We start from the raw sequence: 21,840 nt of genomic DNA, 5'->3' as shown, positions 1-21,840 counted from the left end.
CATTTTCTATTAAAGGTATCTTAACTTTTACTCAAGTATGACAATTGGGTACTTTTTCCATCACTGCCATTCAAACAACCATGTTGAAAATACATTTCAGCCACTAAAATAGAATTGTGCAATTTGTTTATTGGCTGATTGACAATTGCAGTGTACTTACTTACGTGCTGATTGAAAGGAGACCCCTTCAGCAAGCACAGTTAATATTTTCAGCATTTCTTTCAAAAGCATGATCTTTAAACTCGGAGGACCTGAGCCCTAGGACCATGCCTCAAGATTACCTGGCATGATGACTTCTTGCTGTCCCCAGTCCACCTGGCCGTGCTGCTGCTCCAGTTTCAACTGTTCTGCCTGCGGCTATGGAACTCTGACCTGTTCACCGGACGTGCTACCTGTCCCAGACCTGCTGTTTTCAACTCTCTAGAGACAGCAGGAGCGGTAGAGATACTCTCAATGATCGGCTATTAAAAGCCAACTGACATTTACTCCTGAGGTGCTGACTTGTTGCACCCTCGACAACTACTGTGATTATTATTTGACCATGCTGGTCATTTATGAACATCTTGGCCATGTTCTGTTATAATCTCCACCCGGCACAGCCAGAAGAGGACTGGCCACCCCTCATAGCCTGGTTCCTCTCTTTCTTCCTAGGTTTTGGCCTTTCTAGGGAGTTTTTCCTAGCCACCGTGTTTCTACACCTGCATTGCTTGCTGTTTGGGGTTTTAGGCTGGGTTTCTGTACAGCACTTTGATATCAGCTGATGTAAGAAGGGCTATATAAATAAATTTGATTTTGAAACTGTTAGTATTTGAACATATCACAACCACAAACATGTGTCCAGTTACAAAGCTCTTTTTTTCTTAAAGGAAAAGTACACACAGAGATAGGCCGAACTGTCAAACATAGTATAGGCCTACGTTTGAAACCTATGCACTCAAATCACCATGACTCGGTCACTGATTACCATTCATAAAAACAACCTATGAGAAACTTGGTTCCATGAACAAACTTAGGAATGTTATGGTCGGATATACGTAGTGTTGTATGATAGAAAGATATGAAAAGGGGATGATTCTTACAATGGTGAAAGAGGAAAATTAGTACAAGTGTGATGCAGAGACAACATTTATAGATGCGAGTCCTATAGTACCACAAGTATGACTCGTATGCTTAAAACTGACATGCAGGTGTCTCCTAGAAAGAAACAGCTTATTTCCTTAGTCTGCAGTGTCTGTTCCTTATACAATCCACAGATCAAATGTTGCTTGTAGCCAGACATCTAAAATAACAGTACTTTTGATACATACATACAATATTGCATTGTTTAGGCCAATTCACTACTATATCTAAAAGAATTCTGACATCTCAGTTCTTCAGCATTCCTATGTAATTGAATCCCACTGTGACTCAACCATGTAAGTCCCTCAAAACAACAAGAATAGTCTCAATACCCAACACAATGGAGAAGATTGGAATTCTGATTACATTCAATACCCACAACCTCCATTCTCTTTGGGACAGAGAACCTACCCTGGCCCTGTCAATAGGTAAGGCCCATGACCTGACATCAGTGCCAAAATGACCCCCCCCCTCTCTCTCATTGGGTGTCAGGGGTCGTGTAGTGGCCTGGCTGATTGGACGACCGGCCTGTCAGTAGTGTGTTGTCGGCCATGGTGACCAGCTCGTCGACAGTGTGCAGCAGGTTGTGCTTGTGCTTCCTCAGCAGCCATTGGTTGAGCCGCTGGTCCCTGAAGCCCATCTCCAGCAGCACGGCCATCATGGAGGCGTCCTGGCTGGCCGGGTCCACACGCTGCAGTGAAGGGGGTGGGGGAGCCACGTCAAAAGGTTAGTTCTGGTTTGTCATGTTAAAGTGCACAGGGGGTCATACAATAATACTGTACATACAACACTGTAAAAGACATGCATCACCTTGGTCTTTTGAGCCAAAAACACTTTAAAATAGATAAACTTGTATCACAGTTGTATGAAATAATCACTAATCTTTATGATGTTATAACCATTTATCATAGAGCATTTCAAAAGTTAAGTCAAGTTTTTATCTCATGGCAGTGTGTGACGAGGTGACGTATTGGGCTGTATGTGGGACCTACCTGTGTGGAGCAGCTCTGTCCGGTGAAGAGAGCCTTGTAGGCGGACGCTGCCACTGACAGAACCCCCTTGACTAGTCCCTCCGTGATACCACCTTGGCCCCTATAGAACAGGAAGGATGTGGTCAGCCACTATGGGGAACAATTTGTTCCAGGGCCAGTGGTTTGGAGCTAGCAATGCTTTCACAAGACCCAAAATGCCACAAAGCGTGTGTGTCAACAAAACGTTGTGTCATTGTTATATCACCAATGACATCACGCCACGAAGGTCTTTAAATATCTCCTCTTCATTGCGGTTTTATCATTTACAGTTTTATCTTCTGATATCTACATGTAGGCAGGTAGCGTAGTGGTTAAGGGCATTGGGCCAGTAACCGAAAGGTTGCTGGTTCGAATCCCGAGCCGACGAGGTGAAATGGGTTGACGTACCCTTGAGCAAGGCACTTAACCCTAATCTGGATGAGATCGTCTGCTAAATGACTAAAATGTAAATGTCATGTGTCAAAAATACGGTGCCTATTATTAACAATGAATGATTAGTAGGCATTGAAACGTTTCATATTCAAATATTCATTTGTTGGCAGAAACCAAGTGTTTCAACTAAGCCAAATGAGGACAAACATTTTTTATGAAAATAGATGTGGATCATTTCTACAACTAAACGAGGCTATTTTTTTTACTTTTACCATTGAAAAGCGATATTACAAGTATAAATACAGTAAAGTACAAACACTAAAATGTTTGAAGCAAAATAGCGTTTAAATTTTTTTTATGACAATTGCTAAATTCAAGAAGTTGGTTTGATGGGTGCAGTCTCATGGCATCGGCCTCCCCCTTGCTTGCGGGAACAATGGAGAAGCAATAGAGGACCAAAGAGGAAAGGCCCACCTGCCATATCATGAGGAGACCCGGACCACCTATTGAGATGTGACTTCTGTTAAGTAAATCAGATGATAAATGAGGTACTGGGGAGGCTGGAGTGGGTCTTTTAATATTGTGTAGGTGTTTCACCTTGGGCGCAGGGAGCTGCAGGGTCTGGAGTTGTACGTCTCCAAGGCACTGGCTAGGCCCGATGGTCTGGTTGAACTAGATACTGAAATATAGATGGGGGGGGGGACACATACTGGATGAGAGAGCTATTATAGAACAGTTGAGACGTTTTCCTGTTCCCGTCTCTTCAAAACACACGTTTCCTTTCTGGTCAGTGGCCGCAGACAGCGAAGTGAACACATCCTCAAAAGAACACGACTGAACAAACACAAGACTAGCTAGTCACATTAGTTCCATTGCATATTTTTGGACTGTGTGATCAGAGCTTCCAAAAAACACGTCGCGTCCGCTTCATGCAGTGAAAAGGCTGGATTTTGTAGACCCTTTCCCGACCGGCTGTGTGTCTGTCTTAACACCCACCATTTAAATGGACCGCTGGTTGGCATGGTTCTACTGGTCCAGACGCTTGTTGACTTGTTGGCTCTGCAACGTGGAATGCTTCAGACCTGGAAAACACACCGAAAATAATGATATACTGATCGGAGAGAGAAGGGACAGTGGGACTATAGTATAGTATGAGTCTGATAGTCCTCCTGCAGAAGATACTGAACAATTTGCACTTCACTTCAATAAAACACACTGCAAACATGTGTGATTGAACAGTAACATATCATCGGTCGTGATATCATTGTCCCCTATAATATCTAAGCTGATAGCCTACTATTGCCTCAGAGAGACCTCTCACCTGTGTGTGTACAGGGCCTGTGGGGGCAGGAGAGAGACCGGAGGTGGCACCACCTCAGGGGTAAGGGGGACAGCATCCAGCGTCTGGGAGGCACACAGCATCTGGTTGACACTGCTGTGGATGGCGGTCTCCGTGACTGTGGCTGCAGCCTCGCCCCTCTCTTGCCTCTCCCCCTCTGGGGTGGCTCTGTCCAGCTCCTCGGGCTCAGAGTCTGGCGCCGCCTCCTGCTCCACGGCTGCGGCAGTGACAGGCTCCAACAGGGCGGAGCTGTACGTGGAGTCGTCCAGCGGCCGACTGGTGTCGTAGCAGTCCGGCAGGACGATGACGTAGTCCTCGCAGGAGGAGGAGGACAAGGTGGAGATTTGGCTGCTCACCTCGTCCCAGTCTGCTCGCTCTTCTTCTTCTTCCTCATGTTCTTTCTCCTCTTCAATCTCAACGTAGTTCTCATCCTCATCTTCTTTATCCTTGGCTTTCTGGTCCATCACATCCTTTCTGGCTTTGTTGTCTTCCTTGTCCTCCTCCTTCATTGCATACAGCTCCATGTACACATGTTCAACCTCTGGGGCCAGAAGCACCTCTGAGGACAAAGCATTGAGAACAAACCAACATTTTTCTGATTATGTGTCGTAATCATGTCTTCTGCTGATTTACAATTGCCAATGTGTAAAAGGTGAGAACATTACTTGGTGCATTTTGACTTGAGTTACTAGAGTCTGTAAACAGAAGCAGACAGGCTGCAGTGAGAGCTGTTCCTTACCTGTGACAGTCTCCTTTGAAAGTGTGATCTGGGGAAGGCCTGGAGGTGAACCTTGATCTCTCATAACCCCCATCATCAGCAAATCTGGTCCTGTCACTCTTAATGCTGTGTCAAATACTTTCCTCTCGTATCCAAAGACAGGGCCCGAGGCTACAGCTTCAAAAACAACTTTAGTTTTAAACTTCAATTTAGACTATTTAGTTATTTAGCAGACGTGCTTATACAGAGCGACTTACAGTAGTGAGTGCATACATTTTCATACTGGTCCACCGTGGGAATCGAACCCACAACCCTGGCTATACAGAGTATTGCATGAATGTCATAACAAATACCACAGATAGTGAGTGGACAGAACAACCATACTTTATCGTTCAACTGAGTCTCATATCATTTTCACTTAGTGATGATTACATGTTTTCACATTTTGTTGGGAAATTCAACCAAACAAGATGGCCGCCTCACCTTTGGGCTTGCAATAGCTGGGCTGATGTCTGCGAGGGAGCTTGTGGTCGGGAGCCTCCTCGAGGGCGAGGGAGCGGATCACCGTCTCACACACAAACTGAGTCCCGCTGATGTCTTCCTCCTCGTGGCCAGGTGGGTCAGAGTTCTCCTCGTTCACTCCTGACCACAACACCCAATACAAAGATTAGGGCCGTGCCCGATTCAGGGTCATCACTGGGACCAAAGCTTCTTTTCTCTCAACTTCTTTTACTCAAGCCGACACGTCCCCCTAGTTAACATAACGCCTCAAGTCTAGCCTACATTCATAAGCAACACAACATCTCACAATTTGATATTGTCTTCACTTATTTACTGTACAACTCAGTATGGTGAAAAGTCCACGACATTCACCTCTGCCTTACCTAGCAGGTTGTTGACCCAGTTCATCTCAGTGTTGTTTTCAATCTGGTCGGTGCCTGGGTGCTCCAGTAGAGGACCATTGTGGGGCAGAGGGGACACACAGGGGGTCAGATCTACCAATGGAACAAAAACAAACTCATCTCGGTCATCACAAGTCTGACAAGCATTCGGTCTTGAAACTCTGAATATCAGGGGGGAAAAAATGCCCCACCCAAAAAATTGTGGTGGCATCGTATTATTTCTTACCGACTGGAGTGTTGTTCGGAACTTTCTCCAACTCTTGCACAATGTTAATATCCAGCAATTCAAAGGACAACAGATCCTAAAAAAACAATTTACAAATACAAAGCACAAATATCGTTGAGTCATTGAATAATGCATGAAGTTGCCCCGTGGTGTATGATAACGTCTACCTTTATGGCAAAGCCAACCTGCCTTGACCTAAGCCTTTCCTCACCTGTGCAGTGAGCAGGTCTACAGAGGGGAAGTGGTAGTCTCTGTGGCAGTAGTCTACAGACATGGCCAGACCACTGTCCCTGGAGCTGTTACTCGACACCCCCCCCACCTTCTCCACAACCACAGGCCTGGGCTCCACCTCCTGAAGCACAGTGTGGGAGAATGTCCGAACATGAGCAAGGCTTGGAATGATACAATGATACTAATAGTGGTGGAAATAGGCTGGATTTTGAGGTTTTATTACTGAACCTAAGTCCAGCCCTATAGAAGTGTCTGCATTAGCTACGTAAATATTATTGCTTTGTACCTGGTGTCAAATTTGCTTAGTAAATCCATCCCTGCACTAGTGTACGTACTGGGTAAAGAAATGTGAATGGGACACAGAGGTGGTTGACTTGCCAGGCATTTGTTCTGAGGACAGTTGGTGTGTGGGCTGGTGCTGGGGGCCACCACAATGCTGCACCACACGCGAGGGCCAAACTGCTCTCCGCAGTGTGCAAGGCGCCAGTGGGAGGTGTAGGTGCCCTCCATCACCGGGGCGATGAAGGCCACACTGACCACGCCCACCTGGCCCGGCTGCAGGAGGGGCACGGCCACCTCACGCTTCTCCCCCAATGCCAGTGCCAGGTTGCCCCACATGCACTGCAGCTAAAGACACACACAAAGACACAGGCATGCAAAGAAGACACATACATTTACACAAACCCAAGGAACCAGACACAAACACTTAAAACTGAGAACTTACACCGAATCCACAAAAGGCTGTAGCACTAGTCAGGTTAATAATCAGACAGGGTAAGTACTAATTACAAGTAATCAATAGTTACAATTAGGTGGGGTTAGTTCTAGTATTCGGGTTAGGGATTGAGATCGTTTTAGTATGCAGGTTAGGGACTGAGATCGTTCCTCTCGGGTGGTACCTTGGTCTCTGAGGTCCAGTTGATGATGCCTGAGTTCTTCATCTTCCAATACTTGATGAACTTGGTGCCGGGCTCTCGGCGGGTCCCGTCGGGCAGATTTTCATCCAGAAACAAGGCAGCCATAGTGGGCACCAAGGTGGTGTAGGAGACCTCGGGACCCCTAGTATTTCAAGTGTACAGAGCATTGTTGAAAACAGCCCCGGCTTCAGACCCATCCCTGTTTTTTTATGAATCATCAAAAAAGCAGGATCCTTTTTTGCAGCTCAAAGCAATTTTTTGGTTTAGAAATATATGAAGCAGCAGCAGCAGATTCACACGTGAGGTAGTTCCATCATCCACCAGCGATAAACTCTATTACAACTATTACAAAGATGGCCTATTTCTTGGGAAAATATTTGATTTTTGCTCCATGCTGGGCCTAGAGACACCCAGCACTCTGACGCCCTCCCGGGGTGGCGCTTACTCTGGACTGGAGGCCTGGGGGTCTGGGGCAGGGCCTGGTGCTGGGGCCTGGGTAGCAGCAGGGGCCTGGGTGGTGGCCACGTTGGATCTGGCGGAGGCAGAAGCAGGGCCGCTCCATTGCAGGCCCCTCTTCTCCAGCCTCAGCTTCTTCTTAATCTCCTTCACCTCGGCCTTGAGCTGCCTCCTCTCGGCTTTGAGGCGCTGACGCTCAGCCTTGCGCACGGTCCAGTCTCCTCGCCTTGGAAACCTGGGCACAAACAAAATATAGAGAGAGGTGTGAATGCTGAGCATCTCCTGACAATTCAAGAAAGTAAGATAGGTAAAGTAATGCATAGACAACATCACAGTAAAGGCAGGCTTCTACATCCAGCGGACTAACCTTAATTCTCCTGACATCCCATGCTCAGGGATGGAGAGGGGAGTCTTGGTTCTCACCAGGTTGTGGCTGGGGTCGTGGCTGTGTCGACACAGCTCACATAAGATACAGGACGGACACACTCTGTAGAAAAACAGGACACCAAAAAGAATGCACGGGCAAGGTTACTTATATTACTAATTGAAAGTGACATATTTCATGAGGAATAAGTAAAATAAACATTTTATACTATTTCCACTTCTGAGTTACTCATTAACAACATAATAGCACTGATCTGTTATTGTTGTGATGCGGTTTACCTGCACTGATAAGCTCCATCGGTGGCTGGTCTCTTGCATTTGCTGCATTCTGGAGTGTAGCCCAATGAGGAGTAGGCGGGGGGGCCGGTGGAGGAGGAGTTCACCCTTGGGCCTTTGATATTGACTCCGCCCACTGCTCCAAGGGCCTCGAGAGGCCCACCAGGGTTGGGGGCCTTGTGGGTGCAGCACTGGCCAGAGAAGTCGCTGCACATCCTCTCCACCACCTCCTTCACCATCTCATCCTTGAACTGACAGGAGAGGGATCCCGTTAAAAAAGTTTCCTAAATTTAATTTTTTTAAATAGATTTTTAGGGACGTATTCCTTTATATTTCTGAAATAGTCAAGAACATAATTTCAATATGGACTTACTTTTTCCATGTAAGATCTAAACCAAGCTGGGGGAAGCTTATCCTCTGGCTTAGTCACTTTGTTGTCCTTCACAACCACCTATGAAATCAAATGATCGACATTAAACTCATTACGATTAGTCAAAATCATACTATGAAACCGAAGTGTGTGTTCATCAAATCTTAGCTCTAGTTCTATTATTACATTGGCACATTTCATGAAGACAACGAGTATATCGCTCATGCAAAAATAAACCATCCTGACAACGCTTTTCTTACATTCAGACAACATTACATCAACATTGAAAGCCACGAGTGGTGCTCTTACAGCATCTCTCTCGGGAGTGACCTGTGTGCCTTTGTCCACAGTCTTGACCCTGGAGGGGTACGGCGGGGCTGGCCGGAGTTCCCCCTTCAGCTCCTTCACTTCTTGGGTCTTGACCGGCCCAGTGCCAGCCTGACCCTGCTTCGCCTTGTAAACGTTCATGTGCAACTGGTTCCCCTGCTTCTCTGCACTCTGGAGGAAATACATTACACCACATGCCACGTTCAGTAATTACGTACAGCATTCTACACACTGGAAGAAAAAGTTTAAAAAAAAAAAGAATAATAATAATTCTATTGAAACCCATGAAAGAACATGTAAGTTTGAATACCTTCACACCCTCCTCATATTCCTCTGAAACACAATCAAAAGAGATCAGAGAATACATGTGTTGGTGAAGATTATGAACTGTGAAGCTTTAATAACATTCACAAAAAAAAAAAAGCCTATTAAGTTAACACTTTATTCAATACCTTGGCTATTGATGGAAACCTGGATCAAAGAAAAAGGAGATACAGAAACAGATAGTGTTACACAACATCTTCAGTTTACTGTAATCAGTATACTGAATAATAAACAATTATTAATATTGGGGCGGCAGGTAGTCTGGTTTGAATCCCGGCGCAGAGGTAATAGTGGACAAAACCTCAATTACCTCGACTAACCGGTGCCCCAGCACATTGACTCTGTACCGGTACCCCGTTATGGTACTTGCTTCATTTAACATTCAAACACCCACCTTTATATAGTCTCACTATTGTTAACTTACTGCTGCTCTTTAATTATTTGTTACTTTTATTTCTTATTCTTTTATAAACTGCATTGTTGGTTAGGGGCCTGTAAGTAAGCATTTCACTGTAAGGTCTACCTGTTGTATTCGGCGCATGTGACTAATAAAATGCGATTTTATTTGACATGGTGAAAAAAAATCCGTTCGCTGTGCACTTGTGCAAGGCTCTTAACCCTAATTGCTCCATCGGCGCTGTACAACGCATGGCGACCCTCGTCGTGACCCTACTCTCTGGGGGAGTTACACTTGTGTGTAAGAGGATAAATATAAGAACACCCCCGCCCTGCTAATGTATCTCTTGTGTGTTATTATTACTACTATTGTTGTACATCATAAATGTTGGCACTGCATTTGTTGAAATAATACACAGTAGTACAAAATACATTTTAACTCACCTCCTCGTTGTCCTCATCAAAATATTTCACTTGAAAATGGCTTATTCCAAATGATGCTTTTATCTGCAGATTCAATTAAAAAAGCATGATGATTGAGGATCAGCATAACAAGACAACATCACATATAATCATAATTTGTGTTGTTAGAAAGATCATTTGCAGACAAATGTAATTCGTGTGGTGTAATGTTGTGCTAGCTAGGCCTGCTAGACAAGGGGCCTCGAAGAATCCAGGCTAGCTAAACTGCGCCAGCGCTACTTACCCAGGCTTCTACCGACTCCCATTCCGACTTGTCCAAATCTGGAGCGACAAATCTCTTTACATTTCCCCTGAAATTCACTTTAATAGTAACAGGGAGCCCCATTGCTGCTTTTTGCGATTAAATATGGACAATCATGGAAGGTAATAGTGGACAAAACGAGCTTTCGCACTCGCCAATCCTCTTGTTTACATCTTCAGCTGCGTTCAGGAAAATACGATGACGCGTTCAGTGCATAGCTAATGCGCATGCGTATTCTTTTGTAGTGTTGTCGCATGTTGAATACGTCATTTTTAAGCTCACAAGTGTGGCTGACGGGAGTGGGAAAACCACACGTTTAGCCCCGAATTAAATGAATTGAGGACAATCGTACTTTTCCCCCATTTGTGGTTAAAGAAGATGAATTCTCTACTCAAGGTGGACAATGAACTCAAAACTAAGGTAAAACGTGATTTATCAACGCCACATGTCACGAGACATCATGGGGGAAAGTTGCTAGCTAGCTAATGTAATGCTAACGTGACCTAGCTTGCAATTATATGAATCAGAATGAGGCCAATTGTTTAAGGTAATTTGCTTTATCTTATGGCGCCCGTCATAACGGACAAGGCAAACTGTCTAACAACATGGTGCACCTCCCTGAACAAAAGGGTTGCTGTGCCACATATTTCGGTGCGAGCTAACGGTGTCGAGATACCGGTAACTCAATTCGGCACAATTCTTTTAGGCCTAGTCAGTAGAGTAAGCTTACTCTACTGCTTACAGTAGAGTAAGCATGTTGAAATGACGTTGATGACTGGTATCATATGGCAGACAGTAGTCTAGTCTACTCACTTGTTGTATTTAAACAGACTTGCTGATTTTTTTTAATTGTTTGCCTGTGATATGACAGTTTGGTTGTTATTTGTTCAGGTCGATGCTTTCAGAGAACGAATTACTGGGGAGGTGAGTTTCCTTTTAGTGTTTTATTCATTGAGGGACAAAAGCCAATATTGTAGCTAGCTACCTGTATCTAGATCTGAATGTCATTTTCCAACTCAACTCTTTTGTTTCACAGGCGGAGGAGTTAGTGGCACGTTTTTTCCCAAATAAGTTATTGGAACTCGACCATTTCCTCAAGGTAAACTTATTTATGTCATCAACATGAAATGATTAGTCAAATGTCCTCTGACTTCCCTTTTATAGTGTGTGTATGTGTTGTTGGTCATCCTTTGCAGGATCCTGGCTTAAACATCTGTGAACTGAAGGAAATACACTCAGAAATCAACTTGACTGTGCCAGACCCCATTATACTCTCGAACCTCCACGATGGACTTGAAGCGGTGAGACTTGGAATGGAATTTAACACCCTGTAATTACCAAATGCCATCTGTGATTGCATGTGTTCATTGTAAACAACTTGATATCCTCTTCAAAGCAAAATGCCAAAAAGAGGAAGATGGAAGATGGCTCTGGGGAGGACAAGGGTGAGTAATTCACACACATTTTTACCACATGTGAGTTTTCTGGTGTTTAGTTTTTTTTACCACAAGCCTAGTGTATGGGTGCCTGGCTTTGTTTGAAAGTGGGGGTGTAAAAGCTTTGGTATAATGGCTGCTCCCGAGTGGCCCAGCGGTCTAAAACACTGCATCTCAGTGCTAGAGGTGGCACTACAGACCCTGGTTCAATCCCGGGGGTTGTTTCCTGACGTCCACGATCATCATCTTTGTTTTGTTTTCATTGAGTGAGAGGTTGTTTTCTTCACCTCCTCCCTGTAGGCTCGTCAGTGTTGGTAATCAGGCATACTGTTGTGTAATCTGCAAACTTGATGATTGAGTTGGAGGCGTGCGTGGGAACAGGAGGTGGCTGAGCACGCACCATTGTGGGGCACCTGTGTTGAGGATCAGCGAAGTGGAGGTGTTTCCTACCTTCACCATCTGGGGGCGGACGGTCAGGAAGTCCAGGACTGGGTTCAGACCCAGGGTCCCAAACTTAATGATGAGAATGGAGGGTACTATGTGGTTGAACGCTGAGCTGTAGTCAATGAACAGCGTTCTTACATAGATATTCCTCTTGTCCAGGTGGGATTAGGGCAGTGTGATGGCGTCTGCATCGTCTGTGGATCTATTGGGGCAGTAAGCAAATTTGAAGTGGGTCTAGGGTGTCAGCTAAGGTAGAGGTGATATGATCCTTGACTAGTCTCTCAAAGCACTTTATAATGACAGAAGTGAGTGCTATGGGGCGATAGGCTGTTTGTAACTGAACAAAATGACTATGTGAACGCAGTCATACACACAGGTGTCTTAACAAAATAATGCGAACTAAATGCTGAAAAGTAGTACCCTAGTTTTTCATGCAAACTAAGATACTAAATAGCAGTTTGTCTTAGATTACCGACACAACTGCGAATATGAACGAACACAATGCCGGCATACATTAAAAATAGTTTCAATACGTGCAGATCCATTTAAAACCATGCAAGCCTACATTATATTGCTATGGTTATCTATTTCTATGATGAAACATACCAATATGTAGCTATACCCAGGAGAGTCATTTGGTTTCTTGCATTGGAATGATATTGATTTCTGCTTATATCACAACAAAACATACAACTTAAAATGCAGAGACCATTGAGTGCTTTTGACCAAGAAGTGGCAGGATGGTGCGAAATCTGTTTTGCTCTATCAGCACCTTGGACAGCGCGCTACACACTAAGCAAGGCTGTTTTGGCAATGAAAATATAGGCTAGCTAAAGAAGCCATTTTGCCATTGCATAGCCTAGGTGTTTGCTGAAAATGAGGCCACTGGCTATACTACCAAGATTTTGATGTAAAACCAACCAATTAAACTGAACAACATAAACGCATCATGCAACAATTTCAATGATTTTACTGAGTTACAGTTCATATAAGGAAATCGGGTCAATTGAAGTAAATTCATTAATCCCTAATATATGGATTTCACATGACTGGACAGGGGCACAACCATGGTTGGGCCTCGGGAGACATAGCCCCCCCCCCCCCCCACAAGGGCTGTATTACAGACAGAAATACTCCTCAGTTTCATCAGCTGTCCGGATGGCTGGTCTGACAATCCCGCAGGGGATGAAGTCGGATGTGGAGGTCCTGGGCTGGTGTAGTTACACAGGGTCTGCGATTGTGAGGCCGGTTGGACGTACTGACTAAAACAACATGAGGCGGCTTATGGTAGAGAAATGAACATTCACTTCTCTGGCAACAGCTCTGGTGGAGATTCCTGTAGTCAGCATGCCAACTGCATGCTCCCTCAACTTGAGACATCTGTGGCATTGTGTTGTGACAAAACGGTCACAGCACAAGATGCACTTGTGTAATGATCATGCTGTTTAATCAGCTTCTTGATACAATGAGAAATGCTCACCAACAGGGATGTAAACACATTTGTGCACAACATTTGAGAAATAAGCTTTTTGTGCGTTTGAAACATTTCAGGGATTTTTTTAAACTTCAGCTAATGAAACATGGGACCAACACTTTACATGTTGCGTTTTATATTTTAGTTCAGCATACGTTTGTTTCTTACCTTTTCAGAAGAGTTGCAGTCTTGATGCTCTGTTGAACTTCCTGAGTAATTGATCATTTCATTCTTCCCGAAATCGTCTTGTAAGATCCCCCTCAAATGCCAGTTGGATTAGTTGAGCTTTCGTTGGATGTAGCATGCTTCTTCTGTGCTGACTGAACACATTTGTCAGTGGAAAATAAGTTGTTGCCAGCTGCCTATCATTTAACAAGTGTTGACACCTCAGTTCCCAGTGCACGCCAAACTAGTTTTTCTTTCCACAGTGCAGTGCATTTCAAATGCTCCCTGTTTGATGCGTGGCTAGTGAATCCTTTGGTTCCATCAATAGCACGCTTCCAGTTAGAATATCCGCCTTGGACCCAATACAGAACCTTTGACATGGGAACCAAAATGACATCTGCAGAAACCCAGTATTCCTTCCTCTCTGTTCCTATGAACCGGTTGCTATTAAATGGACGTTTTTCAACAGAAAACCTGCGGCTAGGTTAAGATTCTAACCTGGTCCGCCTCCTCTGTTCCAAGATTTGTCAGGAACAGTCAGAAGTGGAAGGGGCTGTGGAGCCATTATCCCGGCGGCGGTTGTTGAAGGGTGCGTCGGCTCTTCACACGGAACTAGTCGAAGCTCGGCAGCATCTTCTGCAGGGCTTGCTGGCGGCCTCGGTGGTTTGACTTCAGATATCCACTGTGGCTGGTTAGAGCTAATAGCACTAATGACTTTTTACAGCTAGTAAATAAGCTAACTGAACTCCAGTGGTGGGGCGTGAAGCAGCTTAAACTGTAAACTTGACCCTGTCCTTAAATCATGCAGTTCTCTACTAAGGTGCAACCTTTTGTGGGCTGGTGGAAGGCCACTCAGTCCTACTGCGCTCCAGCGAAATCAGACATGCCTGTGCTCGTCATGGTTCTAACAGGCAAAGTGAAACCCTACAATCAATTTGCTTGTGGTGAATGCAGCTAAAATGATGTGTAACAATACCATTGGACCAACACCGTCGGATATGAAACAACGATACAAATGTAAGAGCACAACAAAATGGATAAAGAATTGTATTATTGCAGGTGCCTTTTCATTTTAAGCATCAGTGGTACAAACTAGTGCTTTCTAACTGCACTGAACCAACACAGTGTGCGTGGGAGCGAAGCAAAACGTTAGAGTGGTCAAAACCATTAATCTTGAGGCGATGGGGGGTGGGTGCAAAATGTAATCTGTTTTATTATTATGCCATATCTATTTTAATACCTAGCTCAAAACATGACTAATTATTGAAAATGATAGATTACCCAATGTATCATGATATTTTTCTAGTAAAGTGGGGATGCAGCTGCTCCGTTTGCTCCAATGTTCAAGTCCAGTGGTAAAACCTCTCTTGTTCATCTTCTCTTCCCCTTCTACAGTGGCTGGCACCAAGGTTTTTGTCATGCCCGGTGGGATGATGAAGAGCAATGCCAAGCTGGTGGACCTGATCGAGAAGGTCAAGCCAGAGATCAGGACACTGATAGAGAAATGTAACACGGTGCGTAGCTTTATCCCACACCGTTTCTTCCTTAATCTATTTTGGGCGGGTGCTCGTGTCACTCATTGCTTTTCACCCATGATCGAATATTCAGTCTTTCTTGTTCTTCAGGTCAAAATGTGGGTTCAGTTGCTTATCCCGAGAATAGAAGATGGCAACAACTTTGGAGTTTCAATTCAGGTGCCGTGTTTACTTTAAATGTATTAAAAGGTCAAATGTTATTGCTGTCTGTACCGAAGGTCTCATTGAAGTGTATAGCTACATTGAACCATTACTCAATTGCTTATTTGGCCTCTGCAGGAGGAGACAGTTGCTGAACTCCGAACAGTGGAGGGAGAGGCAGCATCTTACCTTGACCAGATATCCAGGTACTAACCTCAACCCAGTCTTTACTTTGTTTACACTGAGCACTCTCACTGTAGTAGACTGTGTGTTCATATTATTTCCTATCTGCCCATAGATACTACATCACAAGAGCAAAGCTGGTGTCCAAAATAGCAAAATACCCACATGTGGTAAGTGTGATTTGCAAACTGCAGGTCTGGTTGGCAAGCTTCTTCCAGGCAGAAACCTATCTACACCGTGTGTGCATTTACTGAGGGCAAAACGATGGTATGGACATTTGGATATCGTTCCAACCCTAGTATGCATATTTTACCTGCACCTACATCACTATTTACCTTATGTCACTCTGTCGCTAAACAGGAGGACTACCGGCGCACAGTGACGGAGATTGATGAGAAAGAATACATCAGCCTCAAGATCATAGTTTCAGAGCTGAGAAATCAATACGTGAGTCAAATGTCCTGTTATACACAGGAATAGTTTTCCTCGCCATCCATTTCTGCCCGCAAGTTAACACGTTGCGTTCTAATCCTGAACTCTGCTCTGCTACAGGTAACGTTACACGACATGATCTTGAAGAACATTGACAAGATAAAGAAGCCTAGGAGCAGTAACGCTGAGGCGTTGTACTAAGACTGACCCAACCACCCTTCCCCTGCCATGTTGTCAAGTTTTACGGTACCCCCGAGCCTGGGTTTGGGTCGTCTGACAGACTAGAGCTAGACCATCACATCCAGATCAGTACAATCCAGAAACCATAGCCCCAGTAGAGACAACCACACGCGTATTTTCGTTTTTGATTTGTAAAATATCGTCATTGTTTTAAAACCCTTTCCAGAATACGTTATGAGATTGCTCAACGAACAGAGAGAGAGGTCTAGAAAAAGAAGTGCTATGTATTTTTAAAAATGTAATTAAAAAACATTTTGTCCATGCATCTCCCACTGTCTTTTGTTGAACTTATTTAGACCCAGCTCTGTTTTGGATTTGTCCAAGATAGCGTTGACCATTTTGTTATCTGTCTACTGTTTTATGGAATGTGTTCTATGGCTGCTATAGGAGACAAGTCCCATGTAGGTCACTGAAGAAGTGCTTTTAGCAGCTGTGTGTTCAATTACCCTGGTGGTAATGGCTGACTGACTTTATGCTGGATATTATGGACTCAAAGCAGAACAATTATTTCAGAATATAAGATTGTTTTGATTGTTTTATTTTTGTATTTCTTAAAATGTATTTAAAGACATGCTCCGGAACTTTGGCAACTACTAAGCTGTGCTGCACCATTTTCCCCACATGGGCCAGCCACCTAGCAATATGAGTTCAAGCCAATGAGCTTCAGCTCCTCGCCATTTGAGTGACGGCTAGCAAGAGGCGCAAACACAGCAGAGTAAGTGAGAGCAATGACGTGGATATATGTTATGTAGAATGCAATTTTCTGGGACCAATTTTGGTTCATGCGTGCTACGTTCAGAACTACTGGGTAAGTATACAGAAGTATCTCTTTAAACAGGGAAATCCCACTGAAAAAAACAAACCCGTTCCTAAGTAAAAGTCAGAGACATTTTAAAGGGTCCTTGTTAGATGAACTACAAGAATGCTGTTAACTCCAGAAAGGTGTTTCTTCAACTCATTTTACTGAATTGAGTGATTTTGCAAGAAGGCATTTGGAATCGTTTCATCATGCTTGATGTTCTTCAGGGGTGAAATGGATCATGCAGTATTAGACATCGTTACACTCATTTCTGCTCACATATACCATTGACATAACCATACCGTAACCCGTTTTAGCAATGCACTTGTCACCCAGTAGATGACGCTAAATAGTACATGTAAGGCTGGTGTTAAATGAACATCCCCAGCAATGCAAAAGTCAGTAATCATGATTTACCTTTATAATCACACACATCTGATTCGACCGAATTGCATCTTGATCACTTACGTAGCGGACCTTTATGTTTTGATTATTTGATTGGAAAAGGTCCCTTTTGTGTACATCAGATCAAAGAACAAATGTGCCTGGCATTAGTTCACATGACAAACATGCAATACATGGGTTTTACAGACGATGTTTTGTTCAGGTATTCAGAGGAAATTATATCCACCTTTCAAACAATGTATATTAATGATGAGGCCATCTGCGCTCTTACGGTCCTTACTATTGAATAGTGTCTGTTCCAGGTGCATAGAAGTCAAAATAAGACTACTGAAAAATATTGAGACTGCACACTGTCGAAAAAAGGAATACATTCAAAACTGAAGCTTAAATACAAAATAAAAATGTTTATCAAAAAACTGTGGTGCACAAAAAAATAACCCAAGAGAGTGCAAAAATCGAAGTTGAAAAAAGTTTCAGCCTCAGGCCATCATCATTGTAAATTCGCACACACACCTGGCTTGTATTTCAAGGATAATGTCACATGATCAGGTGTCCTTAATGTTTTGTATACTCAGTGAATATGTTTTACATGCTTTTTATTTATTTTTGCATGTCAAAATGCCTTTGTTGTAAATGTTTTTGCGCCACACTGGTGGCAGTTGTGAAAAAAGTCATTCGTTGGAAGTGTTGCAAAGTTAATTGAAGTTAATGCCACTGTTGATTTATATAATTATTTCATTAAAAACGCTTTGGAACCCATAGCGACCATCAACGGACATTTTTAAAATTACTATTGCGGCCGCGAACGGCCTTGTTTTTCTAACAATATCTGTGTCGCAAAATGTACTTTCTAACAAACTTGTCGTATTCGCGTGGCTGTTATTAACCAGAAACCGGAAAGGTATAATGTCATTTTACTTTTTAAAATGTAAAAACATCACTTAGTCAGAGCCATAAGTATGTGGACAGGGACACAGTTTGCATCATCTTGGCTCTGTACACCACCACAAAGGATTTGATAGGAAACAATCCAGATGTGCTTTACTTGTAGACTTTCATCTTTAATTTAAGGGTTTTGTGAAAATTATTGTATGAACCGTATAGGAATTACAACCACTTTTATACATAGCTCCCCAATTTTAGGGGCTAAAAAGTAATTGGACAAAATGGATTAAATCGTTTTTTTCCTATTCAATGTACACACAATACCCCATAATGACAAAGCAAAGACAGGTTTTTAGACATTTTTGCAAATGTATAAAAATAAATAAACGATGTAAATGTTATACGTATTCAGACCCTTTACTGAAGCACCTTTGGCAGTGATTACAGCCTCGAGTCTTGGGTAAGACAGTATAAGCTTGGCACACCTGCATTTGGGGAGTTTCTCCCATTCTCTACCGATCCTCTCAAGCTCTGTCAGGTTGGATGGGGAGTGTCGCTGCGCAGCTATTTTTAGGTCTCTCAAGAGATGTTAGATCGGGTTCAAGTCCGGGCTCTGGCTGGGCCACTCAAGGACATTCAGAGACTTGTCTCAAAGACACTCCTACGTTGTCTTGACTGTGTGCTTAGGGTCGTTGTCCTGTTGGAAGGTGAACCTTCGCCCCAGTCTGAGGCCCTGAGCGCTCTGGAGCAGGTTTTCATCAAAGACCTCTCTGTACTTTGCTCCGTTCATCTTTCCCTCCACCCTGACTAATCTCCCAGTCCCTGCCGCTGAAAAACACTCCCACAGCATGATGCTGCCACCACGCTTCACCGTAGGGATGGTGCCAGGTTTCCTCCAGACGTGACTCTTGGCATTCATGCCAAAGAGTTCAATCTTGGTTTCATCAGACCAAAGAATCTTGTTTCTCATGGTCTGAGAGTCCTTTAGGTGCCTTTTTGCAAACTCCAAACGGGCTGTCATGTGCCTTTTACTAAGGAGTGGCTTCCGTCTAGCCACTACCATAAAGGCCTGATTGGTGGAGTGCTGCAGAGATAGTTGTCCTTCTGGAAGGTTCTCCCATCTCCACAGAGGAACTCTGGAGCCCTGTCAGAGTGACCATCGGGTTCTTGGTCACCTCTCTGATCAAGGCCCTTCTCCCCCGATTTCTCAGTTTGGCCGGGCGGCCAGCTCTAGGAAAAGTCTTGGTGGTTCCAAACTTCTTCCATTTAATAATGATGGAGGCCACTGTGTTCTTGGAACTTCAATGCTCCAGAAGTATTTTGGTACCCTTCCACAGACACAATCCTGTCTCGGAGCCCTATGGACAATTCCACAAAAGTATGTGGACACTTTTCAAATTACTGGATTTGGCTATTTCAAGCCACACCCGTTGGGGACAGGTGTATAAAATTGAGCACACAAAATCGAGCACACATCGAACACATAGGTAAACATTTGCAGTAGAATGGCCTTACTGAAGAGCTCAGTGACTTTCAACGTGCCACCTTTGCAACAAGTCAGTTCATCAAATTTCTGCCCGGCTAGAGCTGCCCCGGTCAAATGTAAGTACTGGTATTGTTAAGTGGAAATGTCTAGGAGCAACAACGGCTTAGCCGCAAAGTGGTAGGCCACACAAGCTTCCGGAACAGGACCTCCGAGTGCTGAAGAGCGTAGCAAGTAAAAATCATCTGTAACACTTACTACCAAGGTCCAAACTGCCTTTGGAAGCAACGTACAAGAACTGTTTGTCGAAAGCTTCATAAAATGGGTTTCCATGGCTGAGCAGCCGCACGCAAGACTAAGATCACCATGCGCAATGCCTATAATCGTCTGGAGTGGTGTAAAGCTCACAGCCATTGGACTGGAGCAGTAGAAACACGTTCTCTGGAGTGATGAATCACACTTCACCTTCTGGATGTCTGACAGGTGAGTCTGAGTTTGGCGGATGCCAGCAGAACGCTACCTGGCCCAATGCATTGTGCCAACTGTAAAGTTTGGTGGAGGAGGAATAATGGTCTGGGGCTGTTTTTCATGGTTCGGGCTAGGCCCCTTAGTTCCAGTGAAGGGAAATCTTAATGCTACAGTATACAATGACATTCTAGATGATGTGACAACAGTTTGGGGAAGGCCCTTTCCTGTTTCAGCATGCCAATGCCACTTGCACAGTGAGAAATGGTTTGTCGAGATCGGTGTAGAAGAACTTGTCTGGCCTGCACAGAGCCCTGACCTAAACCCCATCGAATACCTTTGGGATGAATTGGAATGCTGACCCATAAGCCACGCCTAATCACCCAACATCAGTGTTCTACTGCTTTTGTGGCTGAATGGAAGCAAGTTCCCGCAGCAATGTTCCAACATCTAGCTGAAAGCCTTCGCAGAAGAGTGGAGGCTGTTATAGGTGGGGACCAACTCTGTATTAATGCCCATGATTTTACACTACATTACTTTTGGTAATGTAGTGTATTTTGGTTTATGATACGGATTCGGACACGTCCTCCTTGCACTTTTTAAACAGTGTTGTTGAAGTTTGATGATGTGAAGTTCTGGGAATAGCTCCCAGATTAGAAAATCCTGTCATGATCATTTGGTTGCCTACAGGCGAGCTCATCAGCAGTGGAGCAGGATTGCTCTCTGTCTCTTGGAAATAGTTGCAGTGTTTAGCTGTATATCGTCAGCTAGTTGGTTATTTTGTCTTGTTTCTACTTATGTAATTCATATGGTAATGGCTGCTTGCTATAGCTAGCTCTGCCAAACAGAAAAAGTGTGTGTTGGTATATTTGGGCTGCGTTTGCGAAGCGTCGACCTCAAATTTCAAACTAGCTGATTTTCTGAGCCTAAACTAGCCACCGGAATGGAGATTATCTGTTGTGTTTAGGTCATAGTTTGTTATGTTTGCTAGGGAAAGATATTCATAGGCTATACATTGCTTTGTTTTCTATTATTTGACAGTTTAGCTGTAGTGTTAGGGGTAGATGCCTGCGCAGTGGAGCTCATATGATATTGTGTAGTGATATTGGTTTACATAGCCAGCTACAAGCTGCTTGTTTTGTCCTGTTTCTACCGATGGAAACTATCCCCGCTTCGTGACTAATTAGCTAACATTGGCACACTGTAACGTAAACTCACCCCATTCCGTACAAATATGCGCAACCGCAACATTCAAACGAGGCTACAAAGAAAACTAATGGGCCTGTAGCGACCAGCGTTGCCAACAATTTTTATTTTCTTTGGATCTCTTTTAGTCCCCATTTGGACTAATCTTCCAAGAGTCCTTAAACATTCAAATACAATTTATAATACGAACACATTTTCACATATAACACACTATTACAAACTTACATAATATACTAACATATTGCTGCTGGCCTGCTGCTGCCTGTGCACGAGCTGAGCGCCTGCTGCTGACGTCACTCACAATGCACTTTTGCAGCCAGGCACGTGTGTTGTGACTGAGTGTGTGACAGAGAAAAACGTTTTTGTGTCATTTAGAGGGAAAATGCGTGCATTTTAGCATTTGAGCCACTTTTCAAAAGTTGCTAAAAGTTCAAA

At 43.9% G+C, this 21,840-nt stretch overlaps 2 protein-coding genes across 3 annotated transcripts; one reads left to right on the top strand and one right to left on the bottom strand.

Moving 5' to 3' along the window:
* Positions 1 to 836: 836 nt before the first annotated feature.
* LOC139580998 (next to BRCA1 gene 1 protein-like) lies at positions 837 to 10,326 on the bottom strand. 2 transcript variants are annotated; one of them, XM_071410281.1, is made up of 21 exons: positions 10,095 to 10,326; positions 9,833 to 9,895; positions 9,121 to 9,139; positions 8,979 to 9,001; positions 8,672 to 8,839; positions 8,345 to 8,422; positions 7,975 to 8,222; positions 7,679 to 7,798; positions 7,301 to 7,546; positions 6,838 to 6,997; positions 6,317 to 6,565; positions 5,919 to 6,059; positions 5,708 to 5,783; positions 5,464 to 5,574; positions 5,063 to 5,221; positions 4,601 to 4,756; positions 3,844 to 4,420; positions 3,519 to 3,604; positions 3,120 to 3,201; positions 2,112 to 2,211; positions 837 to 1,810 (listed from the first exon to the last, which is right to left on the bottom strand). In XM_071410281.1, exons 1-21 carry the CDS (start codon positions 10,194 to 10,196, stop codon positions 1,598 to 1,600), a joined length of 3,177 nt encoding a protein of 1,058 aa, XP_071266382.1. In that variant the 5' UTR covers positions 10,197 to 10,326; the 3' UTR covers positions 837 to 1,597. The 2 variants fall into 2 exon arrangements, with proteins under 2 accessions (XP_071266382.1, XP_071266381.1); XM_071410280.1 differs by having other exon boundaries at positions 8,651 to 8,839; positions 10,095 to 10,324.
* Positions 10,310 to 16,425, top strand: psme3 (proteasome activator subunit 3). Its single transcript, XM_071410284.1, has 11 exons — positions 10,310 to 10,532; positions 11,004 to 11,036; positions 11,149 to 11,211; positions 11,309 to 11,413; positions 11,509 to 11,557; positions 15,027 to 15,145; positions 15,257 to 15,325; positions 15,446 to 15,513; positions 15,606 to 15,660; positions 15,851 to 15,937; positions 16,043 to 16,425. The coding sequence occupies exons 1-11, from the start codon at positions 10,491 to 10,493 to the stop codon at positions 16,121 to 16,123; spliced, it is 771 nt and encodes a 256-aa protein (XP_071266385.1). The 5' UTR covers positions 10,310 to 10,490; the 3' UTR covers positions 16,124 to 16,425.
* Positions 16,426 to 21,840: the final 5,415 nt, after the last annotated feature.

The sequence above is a fragment of the Salvelinus alpinus genome, chromosome 7 (assembly GCF_045679555.1).
Source record: "Salvelinus alpinus chromosome 7, SLU_Salpinus.1, whole genome shotgun sequence".
NCBI lineage: Eukaryota > Metazoa > Chordata > Actinopteri > Salmoniformes > Salmonidae > Salvelinus > Salvelinus alpinus.
The sequence above is the reverse complement of the archived record's forward strand: the minus strand, read 5'-3'. Positions and strand labels throughout refer to the sequence as shown.